This window comes from Panicum virgatum, chromosome 4K (genome assembly GCF_016808335.1).
Source record: "Panicum virgatum strain AP13 chromosome 4K, P.virgatum_v5, whole genome shotgun sequence".
NCBI lineage: Eukaryota > Viridiplantae > Streptophyta > Magnoliopsida > Poales > Poaceae > Panicum > Panicum virgatum.
Genome location: NC_053139.1, coordinates 2,155,288 through 2,173,060, shown reverse-complemented (window position 1 = coordinate 2,173,060; position 17,773 = coordinate 2,155,288). Strand labels below are relative to the sequence as shown.

General features: G+C 48.3%; 1 protein-coding gene across 1 annotated transcript; it reads left to right on the top strand.

Moving 5' to 3' along the window:
• Positions 1–5,541: 5,541 nt before the first annotated feature.
• On the top strand, positions 5,542–8,672 carry LOC120702487 (arginine decarboxylase 1-like). Its single transcript, XM_039986304.1, has one exon. The coding sequence runs from the start codon at positions 6,223–6,225 to the stop codon at positions 8,308–8,310; it is 2,088 nt and encodes a 695-aa protein (XP_039842238.1). The 5' UTR covers positions 5,542–6,222; the 3' UTR covers positions 8,311–8,672.
• The last annotated feature ends 9,101 nt before the right edge of the window (positions 8,673–17,773 follow it).

The following is a 17,773-nucleotide window of genomic DNA, read 5'->3' as shown; positions in this document are numbered from 1 at the left end:
CATGATAAAAGTTATGTATCTAAATTTGCCAAAATAACCTACAATTTAGAACGGATAGAGTATTTTTCAAGATGCATGTGAATTCCTATAACAAAGAAAAATAATTTTTGTGGTTGGCTTGAATTTCTCTTATTTCTCTTTACGAAACAGTTCGGTTTACGCTCTCCACGCATGCCCATCTATTATATTATTAAAGGAGTGTTAAAAGAAGCCACCACATTCGTCGAGGGGGTCTAGAAATTCCCACATTAATCTAAAAAAAGAAGAATTTGCACCGTTGGATTTTATGAAGATCTAACGGTTCAAACTAACTCAAGAGTTCATATCAAATACAATAAATAAATAGCTAATTTCGGATTTAAAAAATTAAGGAAAATTAAGACATGGCAAAGAGTCCATGTTGAATACTATTAGTAAATAGTTTAATTCGGAATTAAAAAAATAAGGAAATTAGGGCTTAATTAAAGAGTCCATGTTGAATACAATTATTAAATAGGAAAATTCTGAATTATCAAATTAAAAAAATAGCATTACCACTACATAAAAATTAATATTAGCTGAATAGCTAAATTTAAAATTAAAAGTATAAATTCTATTATATTATTAAGGGAGTGTTAAAACAAGCCACTATGTTCGTCGAGAGGGTCTAGAAATTCCTACGTTATTCTATGACTGTCCAACTATTGTCAGTTGACTAATTTTTTTAGTATGTCATATTGTTAGTACCTGTCCAACTATTGTCAGTTGACTAATTTTTTAGTATGTCATATTGTTAGTACCTGTTAAAATTTTTGCAAACGAATTATGCGTTATGTACTATTGAAGAAGAGGGGGGCATGGGTAATATGCGAGCTTGATGGAAAAACATATGTTTTAGAATTAATCTGGACTGTTAATACCTCTTTGCAAAGAGATAATATTGACTTGAATTCCTAGCAACTACTGGAGGCAACCAGGCTGGCAGAGGGAGCCTCTGATGCGATGTGCCCCCGGTGTCGTGGCACTGAAGAGATGTTGAAGATGGATGGACGGACAATTCCGTGATGATGATGGAGTAAAGAAACGTGATTAATAAATAGCTAATTTCGAATTTAAAAAATTTAAAAAAAGGACATGACAAAAAGTCCATACCAAATACGATTAGTAAATATAGCTTAATTTGGAATTAAAAAAATAAGGAAATTAGGACTTAACCAAGGAGTACATATTGAATACAATTACTAAATAGGAAAATTCGGAATTATAAAATAAAAAAAAATTAGCATTAGCCAAATAGCTAAATTAAAAATTAAAAGTATAAAAAAATTGGCATCAAATATGATTAATAAATAGATAAATGCAAGAACTAGAATAAAAAAATTATTGTTGATATGTGTAGTGATTATGAATCATATTAAGAAGAAAAATAGCTAAATAAATAGTATCAAATGCAATAATAAAAATCCAAGTTTGAGTTTCATGGCAAATAAAGTTAATAAATACTCCAAATTAACAAAGATCTAAATAGTATTTGTGTATAGGATTTACACCATTTGATTTAATGAAGATCTAACGATCTAAACTGGACAAAAGAGTCTATGTCCAATTTAATGCGATGCAATATTTTAAACTACCAAAAAGTGTCTGTATCCAATTAAAGTTAAATACAGGGTCCGCATGACATAAAAACTCATGTTATCATCTATGTCTCGCATTAACCTTCCTTAAATATGCAAAAAAATGGCAGCAGCATAAGCGTGACAACACGACCATAGTTGTATGTATTGGTACTATTGAAAGAGATAATTGCTTTGAAAAATCTTTGGAACGCCCTGCACTACGACGCGACCATAGTCTTTGCCCGAGATTCCGAATCACAACTTTTTGAGTCTCAAGAACGTCCTGCAGTACATGCAGCTGCATGAAGCACACTGGATTCTACTCAAAATCATTGCCGAACTCAATCAATCCATTTCTTCTGGAGCAACCAAACGTCAAGATAGGGACAAAAAATAATGATGATGCGCAGAGTTTCACATATTGCAATCTATTGCAAGACCATTGGCAACTTATGATTGTAAGTGTGGGCCAATGAATACGCAGACGAATTAATGTGAGAGAAATATCCGCTAAAGAATCAATGTTTTCTCCAAACAAGGATTATCATCATAAATATTGCATATTCTTGAACAACTTTAGTTATACAAACTAATCTGATGGTGGTCAACAAATAATTATGATTCTATGGGCATATAAATAGTTCCATACAAGTAATAATCACTGGGATAAAGGGTAAAGCACCGAAACCTACAAATAAATGTGACTATTATTAGCTCAATCTAAATAGATGCATGGGAAAAATCAGGGAGTTAGTCATGTGAGGAATCAAATAGCATAGATAATTATTAACACTGTTATCCCCATCTAATCTTCTATAAGTACACACTAGGCATGGAACACAAATGTGATCGATACCTCTAAAGAAGTATAGAGAAAGAGAAGAGAAAAAGATAAAGAAGCACCAAGATTGAACGGGTAAGGAAAGTAGAAAAAAGAGAATAGAAAAAGAAGGCAGAAAAAATGAGAAAATGAGGGCAAAAGAAAAGGACAAAAGTAAATTTATTGGTTTAGTCTATAAATAATATCATTAGAATGAGAAAAATATTAAATTATAGCCATGTCATGTTGGACATTTGACATCTTTCATATATTCATGAAAAAATAGAAGAAGCGGTTCTGCCGAATGATTTTCAAAACGGCTCTATAACCATAAAAAAACTGCTCCATCAAAGAAGCCACAACTGAAGTTATTTTAGCCACAGATACAGGCCTGAAACCCTGCTAATCTATCTCAAAATCGATTGCCTACAGTACAAAATTAAATGATTCAAACAAATATACGTTGTCGATGCTCCTCTTCGCTCAGAAAAAAAAACCCTGAGGCACAATACTAAACAGGAAACTTCTCCATTATATGCATCAGATGCGATACACACTAATCGATTTCAAATATACCGAGGAACAAAATAGAAGATAGAGAAATCAATAAAAATTGCTAGATAAAATGAAAAATAAAGAAAAGAGTTAGAAACAACATCAAAGATATATATATGGAACTATCTATCACCGAGATGACAAAACTCTAAAGTAGACCAATATATGCAGTCATATGGGCTAAAAACAAATAAATTGTGCAGTAAGCAAAGTGGGGAAAATAATAATAGGTTTGGTTAAATAAAAAAATTAAAACATATATGCATTAACATATCACGCATATATATAAGTTTTGCATAACATTTATTTACCAAAACCAGCAGGAGGCCTCAACTTATTTTTTAACATAACTTTTTTTTGTCTAATCCATGATTATTTTAATTTCGCTCCGATGATGAGTCAGGTCTAGATCTGCTAGATGCTACTTAAGTGCTCTAACATCTACACTAGATATATTTTTGCTAAATATTAATCAAAATATTGCAAGATACAAATCGAACTCCAACATCTAAGTTACAGATTGTTGGCAAACATAACTATCAAATACATATAAATATATTTCATAATTATAAAAAACTTTATATGAATACAATTATGTACAATTTGCTCCGTATTCAAGGTGATCCAAAATTGAATTCAATCCTCAAATTTAGATTTTGCAGGTTTAAGTATTAAAATATGCAACTATAATATAGAATAAAGCAACATAAAAAGTGATGATTGATATGAACTCCTATGCATAGAAAGCTGCAAGTAGTATAATATTCAACAAAAACAAATGAGAGGTAAATAAATTACAAAATACATCTCTTCTGTCAATGTAAATATTTTTAAAGAATTAAATAAAAAACTAGCTACCCGTGCTATTAGCGCGGGCCACCTTGCTAGTTCCTAGAAGAAGGTAGTGGTAGAACACGTGTCAGTACGCAAACATAAGCCGATCGGCGGTAGGATGACAATGGCGAGTGGACGGTAGGTATTTTTGGCGCGTCCGAGCAACGCAACACCACGCCACGTCGTGCGCAGACATGCGAGGATTGTCGAGCGGTAGAGGGTGCCATGGCATGGCGTGGCGTGGCGACGAGAGGATGAATGCACGTGAGGTGGCAGAGAGCGGTGACACCACCAAAGTTCATGAGTAAGGTATTATGGCGTGTATTGATGATATTATGCCTAGCGACAAATTAAAGATCGATAACGTAGTCGAATGGACTTGTATTACATAAGCTTCAATCTCATGCGGTGGGGCTTCGTCAAGGCACTGAATCTCGTCGCGTGTGCTCTTCAATTCACTTTTCTGAATGGATAAATGGATAATGATGCGATCGTTGAGCAAATTTATTCCCTCGTGGTTCACTGCGTTGGTTGATCGGTGGTGGAGTGCAGTTCATGGCGTGATCTGGCCGATGGCGGAGAGCGGTGTCCAACGTCAGTAAAGCGATCATGGAGGGTGTCGTGGCAATGAGGAACAATGGTGTTGAGGTGGTGAAGGCCCATGACACTACCAAAAGATTATGAATAAGGTAGTATGTCTACACGCATGCCCACCTTAGCGAAAGAACGGAGCGACAAACATGATGGTCATGAGATCGGTTGATCGATGGTGGGAGTTGCTATGCATTGTAGGGTGGTATGACATGAGAGTTGGTGCAAAAGTAAGGTGCTAAAGACCGGTGACACCACCAAAGTTGTTGGATAAGGCATATTTTTGGAATATCCAAGCAACTTCGCATTTGAGGCAAATGGCATCGTGAGAACAATATCGTGCCAAACGTGAGCCAATAATCTTGTTTGGCAGCAATGCTATCTTTTTTTGCAAACAAAATATCTTGTTTCGACCCCTTGATTTTAGTTGGAATGGTATACTGTACTCCACATGAGCAGCACTACACCCCTTGTTGTTCCACCCCGCCTCCCCTCTTCATCAAAATTGCCATCCGTCCACCAACCAAAAGATGGAATGTTCCTCGGTAGACCGATCTGAGAAAAAAGAAAGAATAAAAACCCTGCCGCTCACGTGTCCCTCGCCCGGCACGCAACTGAACAAGGGAGGGATCAAAGAACGTGACCCCCCCGAGCCGGCGAGCCGCGCGCACCCACCCGCGTCCAGTCCAACAACCGCCACTGACGGACGGAGCTGGGCGGCATGTGGCTGCTGCGCCTCGCGCTCGCTCGGCCGCCGCGACCGGGGACCGGACCGGACCGAGCCAGCCACCCAAGCGGCCCGGTCGCATTTCACGGGCGCAACCACCCTCCCCCAGTCAAGCCAGCGCCCAGCCACGAGGCTTCCTCCCTCCCCCTGAAGGCTCGAACCCTCGCTGGTTCACGGTCACTGACGTCCGGGCCAACCTCACCGCGACGCACCTACGCGACGCACCTACCCCGGCAGTAGAGGGAGGAGGGACGACGCGAGGTCTCGCACGCCTCTGCTGCGCAGACGCCAGCCAGCCACGGAGCCAGGGCAACCAGGCCACCACCAGCAACAGCGAACGGCGCAGGGGGCGGGTGGGCCCACGGGAGGCGCGGCCCGCTATAAAAGGGGCCTCCGCGCCCGGCCGTAACCCTCGCCTCGGTCACGACGCGCAGTCGCCCGCCCATTCCGCATCTCGCCCTCCCGGCCTCCGATTGGCCGCCGCCCCCGCCTCCGCCTCCTCGTCGCAGCGCCAGGCCAGGCCGCCGCACCACCCCCCGACGAACCCGCGGGCCCTCGCCGCCGGGAGCACCTCGCCGTCCCGCCCCCGTCCTCCGCCGCCTCCTGACCGCCGGCGTGGGGTGCCCGGGCTCCACCACCGGCGACGCCACCCTCCCCGCCGCGCGCGCACCCACCACCTGCTCCGTTTGCGGGGGTAGCCGGGGCTCCGGCCTCGGCGGCTTGCAAAGCCCCCTTCCTCACAACAGGATCCAAAATCCCGTCCTAGACTTCTTCTACCTCCCCTTCCAGAACTTCCTCTTTTGGCATCCCCCACAATCGATCTCGATCCCCTTCGATTTCGATTGCTTTCTTCTTCTTCTTTGATTCATTCATTTTCCTAACCTTATCTCGCTAGCTCGTCGATCGACCCCTCATCCATTTCCAGTTCCATTTCCTTTTGTTCATCCGATTTCTCTTCATTCGCAGCTAACACCACCACCATCCAGATAACAATTTTACAGCACATAAAACCAACCAGCCAACCAAAATCTCCCAAAAAGAAAAGGCTAATTTTTCCCCCCAGTGGACTCTCCGGTTGTTTGATTTGATTTGACGAGATGCCTGCGCTCGCCGTCGACGCCGCGACACCTGTGGCGCACGCCTTCGCGTCCTGCGACGCGGCGCGCTTCCCGGCCGCCCCGCTCATGGCCGACAAGCCCGAGGCGGCCGCGTGGTCGCCCGACCTCTCCGCCGCGCTCTACAACGTCGACGGCTGGGGCGCCCCCTACTTCTTCGTCAACGACGACGGCGACGTCGCCGTGCGCCCGCACGGCGCCGCCACGCTGCCCGGCCAGGAGATCGACCTGGCCAAGGTCGTCGCCAAGGCCGCGGGCCCGCGCGAGGCCGGCGGCCTCGGCCTGCCCATGCCCCTGCTCGTGCGCTTCCCCGACGTGCTGCGCCACCGCGTCGAGACCCTCAACGCCGCCTTCGACTACGCCGTCCGCTCCACCGGCTACGGCTCCAGGTACCAGGGCGTGTACCCGGTCAAGTGCAACCAGGACAGGTACGTCGTCGAGGACATTGTCGAGTTCGGCGAGCCCTTCCGCTTCGGCCTCGAGGCCGGCTCCAAGCCCGAGCTGCTGCTCGCCATGAGCTGCCTCGTCGCGCGTGGCAACCCCGACGCCCTCCTCGTCTGCAACGGCTACAAGGACGACGGCTACGTCTCCCTCGCGCTCATGGCGCGCACCATGGGCCTCAACACCGTCATCGTGCTCGAGCAGGAGGAGGAGCTCGACATTGTCATCGACGCCAGCCGCCGCCTCGGCGTGCGCCCCGTCGTCGGCTTGCGCGCCAAGCTGCGCACCAAGCACGCCGGCCACTTCGGCTCCACGTCCGGGGAGAAGGGCAAGTTCGGCCTCAACGCCGCCCAGATACTGTCCGTGGTCACCAAGCTCAAGGCCATCGGCATGCTCGACTGCCTCCAGCTCCTGCACTTCCACATTGGCTCCCAGGTCCCCACCACCGCCCTGCTCTCCGACGGCGTCGGCGAGGCCGCGCAGATCTACTGCGAGCTCGCCCGCCTCGGCGCCGGCATGCGCGTCATCGACGTCGGCGGCGGCCTCGGTATCGACTACGACGGGACCCACTCGGCGCAGACCGACATGTCCGTGGCCTACAGCCTCGAGGAGTACGCGGTGGCCGTGGTGGCCGCCGTCGGCCGCGTCTGCGACCGCAAGGGGGTGCCGCACCCCATCGTCTGCAGCGAGAGCGGCCGCGCGCTCGTGTCGCACCACTCCGTCCTGGTGTTCGAGGCCTTCTCGGCCACGGCGCCAGGGCAGCTTGACGCCGCCGCGGCCTACCTGCTCGACGAGCTCACCGACGACTGCCGCGCCGACTACCGCAACGTCATGGCCGCCGCCGTGCGCGGCGACTCCGACACCTGCGGCCTCTACGCCGACCAGCTGAAGCGGCGCTCCGCCGAGCAGTTCAAGGAGGGGGTCCTGGGCCTGGAGCACCTCGCCGCGGTGGACGCCCTGTGCGAGTTCGTGGCCCGCGGCATGGGCGCGCCCGAGCCGCCGCGCACCTACCACATCAACCTGTCCGTCTTCACCTCCCTGCCGGACATGTGGGCCATCGGGCAGCAGTTCCCCATCCTCCCGATCCAGCGCCTGCAGGAGCGCCCGGCCGTCGACGGCGTGCTCTCGGACCTCACCTGCGACAGCGACGGCAAGGTGTGCGAGTTCATCGGCGGGAGGCACAGCCTGCCGCTGCACGAGCTGCCCACCCACGCGACCCGCGGCTACTACCTGGGCATGTTCCTCGGGGGCGCCTACCAGGAGGCCCTCGGCGGGCTGCACAACCTCTTCGGCGGGCCGAGCGTGGTGCGCGTGTCGCAGAGCGACGGGCCGCACTGCTTCGCGGTGACGCGCGCGGCGGCGGGGCCGTCGTGCGCCGACGTGCTCCGCGCGATGCAGCACGAGCCCGAGGTGATGTTCGAGGTGCTCAAGCGGAGGACCGACGACGCCACGGCCGCGTCGCTCGCCAGGGCGTTCGGCGCAATGCCGTACCTGGTGTTCGACCCCGAGGCCGCGGTGATGTCCAGCGGGGAGAGCAGCGGCATGAGCAGCGACTCGGAGGGGTCGGCCGCCGGCGCCGCCGAGGAAGATGATGAGGAGTGGGAGTTCATGCGCGGGCTCACCGTCTGACGCTCATGAAGCAGCAGCGGCAGCAGCAAGTTTGTGAGTCGCCGGCCGGCGTTGGTACCCTAACCCTCCGCCCGGTGTTGTATCGTGTCATGGTCGTAGTAGTCGGGTGTCTCGTCTCGTCGTCGCCGGAGTTCTTGGCGCCACTTTTTTATTCCGAATGCGTCAGTTGTCCACTGCTCGCCTTTTTTTTTCTTGGGAAATAAGAAGGAACAGAGTTTCCCTGCAACTCTTGTCCCGTTTCATTTCCCCCCCTCTCAATTAGTATTGAGCTGTGTCTATGGGATAGATGTCCATTGTTGCTTCATTTGTTTCTTATTCAGACCGGAAGCAAGGACAATAATTCAGAAAAAAGGTTCTCAAAATCTTGTCTGTTGCTGTGATTCTTCCTCCTCTTTCTTTCGCTTTGAAAATGTTTTTTTTTGAAAAGGTCGATTTGAAAATGTTATCAGCAATCTGGACCAGCAATCTACTGGAAACCTCGAGCGGTGTGGTTCCATTTGTCCCTGCGCTTTCCTGACTCCCGAGAGGGGAGAAAGAAAAGGTGCTTTCCAAGATTCTGATCGGGCACCAGCAAGACAAACCCAAAGCCAGGACGGGCGAGGACGGTATTCGAGCCCATCGCGGCTGCATCCGCATCATCCGTCGCCTCGCCTCGTCGGAGACGTGCTAGCAGCCGGGGCCGCTGCTCTGCTCCCGTTGCATGTCATGTCAGCCTCGCCATGGACTATGGTAGGTGATGGGGCGAAGTTGCTGGGCGACCTGCTGGTTTGTTCTCGAGCGCGACTGGGATTGGGATCCCATCCCGGCCCGGGGGTAGGTGACAGCGCGCGGCTCCGGGTGGCGCCGCTCGGCTCGGGTGCCGGTTAAACTATGACCGGTTGCGTGTCGCCGCCGGCGCCGGCGCCGGCGCGGCGTTCGGGGGACTCCGGGCGGACACCTGTGGCATCTGTCGCAGGAGCGGGAAGAAGCTTGCATTTTAAGCAGAATCTGGAACGCAATTTGGCGCGGCACATTGTGCTCCGTACAGTTGCGGCGTCGTGACCACAAGGGTTGCTGTCATCTGAATCTTTCTTTATTTTTTTTACATGCCAGATGATCAGGTTTGGCCGATCCCGGCGCGCGATCCCGGCCGCTCGTTTCCCGATCAGGTTTGGCCGGAGCCCTCGAGGAGCATGTGGTGTGTTCCCAGCCAAGAGGAAGGATCGCCCTCGCCCAGTGGTTGGCACAGGCAGGCGGCAGCAGCGCGGGGTCGCGAGAGAGGATAGTCGGCCATCCATCCCCCTCCTCCATGATCCCAGTTGGGCCGTGAGTGAGATTCCAGATCCAACACCTGCCGACCCTGTCCTGATCACGCCCAGGCAAGGCACAAAACATGTCAAGCTCCCGGCCAAGAAAACCCAAACCGAAACCCTCTCCCTCCCCTCCCCTCCCCTGCCACTTGCTGTCTGCGTGAGCTGGTGGCTCGGTGCCGAACTGCAATGAACTCCAACTGCACAGGTGTTGTGCTCGTATTCGATGCGCCTTTCAGAATTTATCTGGGGTAAAGTCTGAATAACTTGGGGTTGGGGGCACGGCTGTCTGTCTGAAGAACCTTCTTTGCCCTTCTCGACAGTCATACTGGTGTCCATCGGGTGTTCGATCGCCGGCTCATCGTGTCGCTGTAATGCTTGCGCTGTTGGGGTTATTCGATTCCGCTCATTGGAGGTTGCATTTATCTGTCGACCACCACCGTTGACAATGATCGAATAAGTTCACACGTTCTGACTTCTTCGGAGGTCGATAATTCAGCAAGTGTGCGCACGAACTCTCTCTCTCATTTACTTTGCCCCTGTGGTAATGCTAAGAGTATGACAAGAGAAAACTTAAAGGTAGGTAATGCTGAAGTTTATTTATAAAACACGTATACACCCTTTTTCCTTTCAATTAATAGGTATCACGAGATTTCGTTTGAATTACCGTGATAGTTTACCTTCTCACGACCTACAATCATGAGGAGATGTAATGCAATGGCAGTTCCTTCTTCTGCATGTGCATCTCCAACAGAAGAAAGGGTCAGGAAAGGCACTGATGGGACTTGGTTAAAAGTGCACACAGGATGTGAGGAGGATCAGAGGGAAGCAGCGGTTCAGTTCAAAAGAACTCAAGACAAATACGGAGTCTATGGTATTCCTTCTCTCTTTTAGCAATCGGTGGCAACAGCATCCTATACTGGGAGCTATTACTTTTCCTGCTTAGGTGAATAATCTACTGGTTCTTTTCTTCACGGAGATGAACTCTTCATGCAGTTGCTTCTTCGGACATCTGAAATCTTTGGAACATTTCTATGATAGGCATGCCCGTAAAAGGAATGCTTCGTGCAATTGTGCTTGCTGTCATCAAATTGCAGACTTGCACTACTGATGGTGCAGGGTCAGAATTTCCTCAGAAGTTGCGCGGTCAGAATTTTTGCATGGTCAGAAGCAGCTCATCATGATGCGGATTGCAGGTCATCCAGACCTATGTCAAGTTTCATCAGATAGAAAAAAATCTCTCCTTATAATGTTATACTGGGCAGAGTTCCTGAGTGTTCTCCAAAAAACGGTGAACAGATAAAATAACAAAAGGGTTGAACTTAGAACAAGAACATATCAGCTTCTCTGGTCTGGTCTAAAAGCTTAGGACTCAGGGACAAGGTCAAGGGAAACAAGGATGTCCATACCTAAAGTGCAAATGCGACATCAAGTCATCAAGAATGCCATGGACTGAGACTGTTCAAACTCAACCTTTTCAAATTTCAAGTCATGCTTACGCCGGCAGCTGTATAGTTTTGTTCACAATGGCGGAGCTTGATCGAAGAATGAGGGGGGGCACCCTTTCTGCTACAGTAATGAACAGTGTTAAAATCGCTGTTCATCTAGTGTAAAACCCCCCTGCCCCTCTTTGGCCCTAATGAAGCTCCGCCACTGTTTGTGCATACCAAATGCAGAGTGACCATTGGCAGGTGCAGGTGCACCTCATCACAATTATACCAGTTTATGAACTGTAACCACATGCCTGTCCGTCTGGAATCTGGGTATAAATCTCAGACAGCAAAAGCTGCAGGGCCCGATGCATTTCATCTCCTTGCCAGACAAATCAAAATTGTCCTCCTGCTGTTTCGTTTCAAACTGCATTATCCGGTCGATGAAAAAGTTCAGCATCCGGTCCGATTCGAAAAACTCAACCTGAGCTAGAAAGATCAGTACGTTTCCGGACAGAGGACATGGCGAAACGGTTGGTGAGCGGTTTTTGCTGGAGCGACTTCAGAAATGTTTGGTAGCACTTGAAAACGGCACAAGCATGTTTGAACTTGGACACTGCTACCAGCCAAACGATCATCATCAGCTGTTGAGGCGCCATGGACCGCCGACTTTGGGGTACAATTCGTTGAAAAGAGCAGCGAGTTTTCAGTCCCTGAGACGCTCATATGCGACATCGCTGCAGCAGCATGTCTGCTTGACTGCTTGCATTGGACTTGATCTCCTAAGAGGCTAAGACTGTTGAGGTTGCGTTTGACTGTTTCTGATTGGCCGGGTTCCTAATCCGAGACTTTTCGACACTAATTTTACACGAGTTGTGAGGGAAACAGTTGGAGCATTGAAGCTTCAGGTTGCATCTCGTGCACTAGAAAGTTGGAAGTTCGCAATGGCACGTGTGTAGCTGTTTACTATAGATGGTTGGTAGCAGTGTTGAATTCACTATTCAGGATAGCAAAATGATGGGCTGATGAAGACTGGCGGGTCTGTCTGACTGTAGGTCATGTATCGAACCAATTGCAGCTGAATGGTTCATACTGAAGTGCGTATTTTTTCAAAGCAGAAATAGTAAAACTTGTCTGCATCTTGTTGTGCTATTACAAAACATGGTCATGTGAATGTTTCCTTGGAATAAAAGAATCTGCATTGCAGAAATTCAGTCAGGCTTTAATTTTCAGTGAACTGGGTGCAGCATTCAGATTGTTCGAAATGTGCTGTTAATTATACTTTAAAATACTTTTTTTCTCGAATATGTAGGAGAGCTGCGCGTCATTGTATTGTATTAAGAAGAAGATAGTTGTTTACAATGCACGGCACGTGTAGGCCCTGCCGCTTTATACCGACTACTCACAAAAGAAACTACCTAGTTTACGTGCTCCTGCAAGGATCCAAAGGTCTCAACGCCGCATTATCCTTTATTCCTATAATATGCTCAATATAGGAGTAGGTAAGATTATTAACATGGATTAAAATCGATAGGATCAGCAGCAACATTTTTTTTTAGAACTTGCCTACCAACTGCCGGAGCGAGCAAGTGGAAATCGGCTAGGTTTCGTCGTCTGAATTTCGTCGTCCATGGAATCATGGGATGACGAAGGTGAGGACGAAGCAGGGGAAACTCGAAACTGTAACGTGTGAACTCACACGCAGAACGACATGACTCCCCCGTCACGGTCGAGAATTCCTGGCCTCTATTTCCTGATCTTCTGACAGCGGTGTTCCTGTCATCATCTGACGAGATCTTCGTGGCCTTGGAACTACAACCGCGATGGCTACGTCTTGTGCTGGCTTCCAATTTTTTTTTCCATGTCTAAAACTGTTGCTGAATTGTTTGTGCAACTAGGCAGGAGATGTTGAAGCATTCCATGCCATACCTACTCCCTTTTTCTGCTGCCCGGCTGAAGACTGAATGAAATTTCGAGAGGATAATGTAATCTGGTCTCGTCTTCATCTCCATCTACTAGTAAATGGACCTGTCAGTCTTGTGCTTTCCGCAGAGCTGTGGTGGTTGATTTTGGTTGACGGTACTGGAACTAATATGATATCCACGAGTTGAAAACCAAGTCCAACGCAAGTTGGTGAAAAACAATAGTTTGACTCGTGGTTTTTCCGCGGGAAATTCTTCAGAGGTTGGTGACTGGCAACAGTGACATGGCGATCCGAAAGAGCCGAACGGATGAAGAGGAGGCAGCGGAAGAAGCCATGGATTCCGTGGGCCGGGCCCATGTGGAGAGCAGGCGCGGGTTGGTTCGGCCCAGGCAATACGCCTAGACGGTGGTGGGCTGAGATGCTTTGGAAGATGGGCCCCCAATAGTCCGTGAGCTCTCTCTTCATACAAACAGAATTGGCCCACTCAAAATAAAAACAAACAGAATTGGCTTGTTACTTTTTAATGGAATCCCGAAATCTATTCTGCCAGCAATGAATAAAGAAGTTTCAGTTTTATAAAAAAACAAAATTAATGAAGAACTTTCAGCCACAGATTTTTCTGGCCTTCTGTAATGAGCTGAAGAAAGCAGACGACATAGGGAATTCAGTAAACGTACTAGAGTAATGCGATGATGCTCTTTCGCGCTCTCTGGGAGGTAATGCAATGATGCTCTAATTATTTCCGGTTGATGGGTGGTTTGATTTCACTCGAGTTGTCGATTTCAGTCCTCCTTTTGACTAAAAAAATCGAGTGCATCTATTTTGGTTTTCATTCGATTTTTTCTTTGCCTAACATGGACAGTGGCGGAGCCACCACTAGGGCGAGCCAGGGCGGCCGCCCTAGGTACCTCTAAGTGAAGTCCAGAGTATATTTGTTAACAGTAGAGGTAGCATAAAAAGAGAAGAAGAATGGATCTGAAAAACATAGGAAGAACATAAGAGAACAGGAAATTGGCTTCCGCAGAATAGATTACTTGAGAAAGGAGTAAGAGTTCAAACAAGTTGTTCGATACCATTCCTCCTCGCACGCACTCAGTATTTAACTAGCGACTCTCTTGCGTTTACATGGGCTTGGCCTGATACGTGCGCGCAGGCACATCTAGCGAACCCATTCGTGCCAAGACAGACACTAGGCTTCCTGGTGCGGCTGCCCATAGTAGGAGATGCTTTCTCTGCTTCGTGGGTGCTGACAATATCCCCGTTCTCAACTCCGGCAGGGGCTCATGGCGGTGCGGCGGCGCCCCCCGAACGCGAGGTCGAGTGGGCTGCGGCCTCTTAAGTGGTTTAACCTAGCGCCCAGCCCAGCACTGCATCTTGCCACCAGATGCCGCTGCCAATTTCGGCAGTTCACCATCTACCCCCCCCCCCCCCCCCGCAGTCCCGCTCAGGCGCTCACGCTGGCGTGTCGATGCCGTTGCGCGACGCCACTCCACGCCCGTCCGTTCAGCAGCCCCATCTCGGCGCCTGTCGGTGGCGACAGCAGATCCCGTGCGCCGCCAGCGCGGGCGCCTGCAGCCGGGCAGCAAGTCTCGGCGTCTCGCTCTGGTCGTGCAAAAATTTTATCGTCGGCGCGGGCGCCTGCAGCCGGGCAGCAAGTCTCGGCGTCTCGCTCTGGTCGTGCAAAAATTTTATCGTAAAAGTCCGCCCTAGGTCATTTTCTGAGCTGGCTTCGCCACTGAACATGGATACATGGCATGATTAAATTGGTTCAAAAAATTGAGTGAGACAGATACAAAAATCACTCGGGCAGTGTTTAGATCCACCAAAAACCCCCACAAAAACATCACTTTCCATCACATCTCCATCACATCGAAATATTAAATGTAGCAAATGACCCATGCATGGAGTACTAAATGTAGGTAAATAAAAAAATTAATTGCATAGTTTTGATGTACGTTGCGAGACGGATTTTTTGAGCCTAGTTAGGTCATGGTAGGACAATATCTACCACAAACAAATGAAACGTGCTACAGTGTGCTACAGTTGTTTTTTCTGACGCTACAGTGCTTTCCAGGGGAACTAAACACAGCCTCGAGTGTCAGGTAGTCATTCCCAGAAAAGTTTCAGTCACAGAGTTTTCTGTCCTTCTGTAACGAGCTGAAGAAAGCAGGCGACAGAAGGAATTCAGCAAACGTACTGCCAGTTGCGATCCTGCATTCCTGACAGTGCGCCACTAGTCTTGCAGAGGGGATGATGCCATCAGCTTTGGAAGCCTAGCAGGGAAGAACCCCGTGACCGACCCGTTGCCATCCCACGTCACGTTGTGCTCCTATACAATTTTTTTTCCATGTCTGAAATAGTCAGTCTTGTGCTTTTCGCAGAGCTTTGGTGATGGAGCTGGTGAGATCTTGGTTGACGCTACTAGCTCTTTTATGATCTCCACGGGTTGAAAACTAAGTCCAACGCAAGTGGGTGAAAAACAATAGTTTTTTTATTTATTTTTGAGCCGGGAAAAACAATAGTTTGCCTCGTGGTTTTTCTGTGGGTGATTTTTCAGAGGTGGTTACTGGGAACAGTGACATTTTGGCGATCTGAAAAGGAGCCGACGAGCCAGGTATGCAGTAGGTCGAGGCTGATGGTTGATAAACGGGCGAAAATAACGCGAGGTAAAGAGTACTGCCTCTGTGTACGTCTACACTGCAGCTAAGGATCAACCACGACTGAAGAAGAAGGCAGCGGAAGTACTTCAAAGAAAAAAAAAGGCAACGGAAGAAGCCATGGGTTCCGTGGGCCAGCCCATGTGGAGAGCAGCGCGGATTGGGTTCGGCCCAGCCGCGCAGACAACAACAACGTCGCCTAGACTGTGGTTGGCTGGGAAGCCGAGAAGCCTTTTGAATTTTGATGATGGACCCCAATTGTCTTCCAATTCCAATTTATTATGCCGAAGTTGAGGCGCTCGGCAGATGGGCCCCCAATAGTCCGCAAATACTCAGGAACTCCGCTGAGGGCCATTCAGCATTTCAGCAGACTTACTGCCAGTTGCAACCTTCATTGTCGAAGATGATAGCGCGCCTCTAGTCTTGCAGAGGGGATGCCATAAGCTTTGAAAGCTATGCAGTGATGCAGAGAAGAACCCCGTGATCGGAAGTCTGCTGGGACGACAAAGCTTGCTAAGGCTGTCACGAAGATCAATGGCATCCAGCAACATACACACATTGTGCCTGGCAAAGCCGTGGGTTTCTCAGGTTCAGCTGTTGATTGCAGCCAGACTGTTTTCTTGATGTCTTGTCTTGTTATGACCTGATCAATTTAACTGAAACATGGTGATTCCCCATTATGCGTCGTTGATGCTCATTCGCTCTCTCTGGGAAGTAATGCAGTGTGCAGACGTTGTGATGACAATTCGCTCTCTGACTATTGGCGCGAGCTGCAATTGCTCATAGCATCACGGCATTACGGCAAGCATATTCATAAGCAGTATCTTGAGCCCATGATTAGCATATGGATCATGAATATTGAGCAGTTTCGGAGCTTGCAAGAAGCTCCGGGGAATGAAATCCACACACCCCACCCCACACCCAGGGTTAACCCTCAAAAAAGGGACAGGACCAAGGCCTCCATAAATCAATCTTTCATCATTCTGCAATGTGCAATCCCTGTCCATTATCTGAATGCAACAGGAATTCATTAATCCGAGATCCCTGATCCCAGATTTTTGCGTTGCTGCTCAGAAGTAGTTACTCGTGCTTTCGAATATTTTTTCAGTGTGCAGGGCTGCAGGCTATAGAATATTGTAGACAACAGTGGACCATGTCGATGTGATCTACGATGAATATTTTTTTTCCAGAAACTTAGATGGTCTCGTGAACAATTCCTTGGTTGTGTGTAACCTGTGTCTGATATTGAGCTCATCGTGCCATTTAGCCCCATCTATATTGAGCTGAAGAAAGGATTGGGCCAACTTTCCTGGCTCCCAGCTCATGTGCTCTCAGAACTTATCAAGAGTTTCATCAATGACAGGCAAAACCTAGCCTATCACTTTCTGACTAGAAATAGAAGAGAACTTCTTCAGAGGTATATTTGGTACTTGCTGTTACAATTGCTATTGGACAATTCTGGTGATATTTTTTTCTTCAAATGTTTATCTCTACAAAAAAAAATCCCAGGTCCCAATATACTTGTGTTAGGGCACGTTTTAAGAGGAAAGAAGGAGAGAAGAAGAAATAGCAGAGCTCAACCCGGAGATTAAAAACTGAAGAGGAGGAGGCGCATCCTAACTTGTCCTTTCAGTTTACTTCGTTTAAACTTGAACATAGGTATTCAAACGCTTACTCAGGACTCGATTCTTGAGGCTGTCTTGCTGCTGTGATTTAAATTTCTGCGATGGATTTTGAAGTTGCAACGTTTTTTTTTTTTGATAAACGGAGCGACCTGTATTATGCATTAAGGAAAACATACATGGGAACAGTACAAATACAGGCACCCTCGGGAAGGATACAGAAGCACAGGTGTCCCAACCATTTTGCACAAAAGACCCTATGAAAAGATGAAATTACAATCAAGTACTGAAGATCTTTTGCACATCCTGTGATCATCGGCCGTCGTCTTCGCCTTCCGCCGCCGTCAAAAACTCCGGCACCAGGGAAAGGGAACAAGGCCACCCAGGCGAGAAGAAGCCACATCTCCCAAAGGCTTCGAGGAGAGCCGCAACAAGAGAAAACCAAAAAGGCACATCGGCTGGGGACGCGCCCCAAGCTTCTTCGGCCATGGATCCATACCTCATACCGACAAGCAGCAAAGGAAGAACATGGATCCATCCA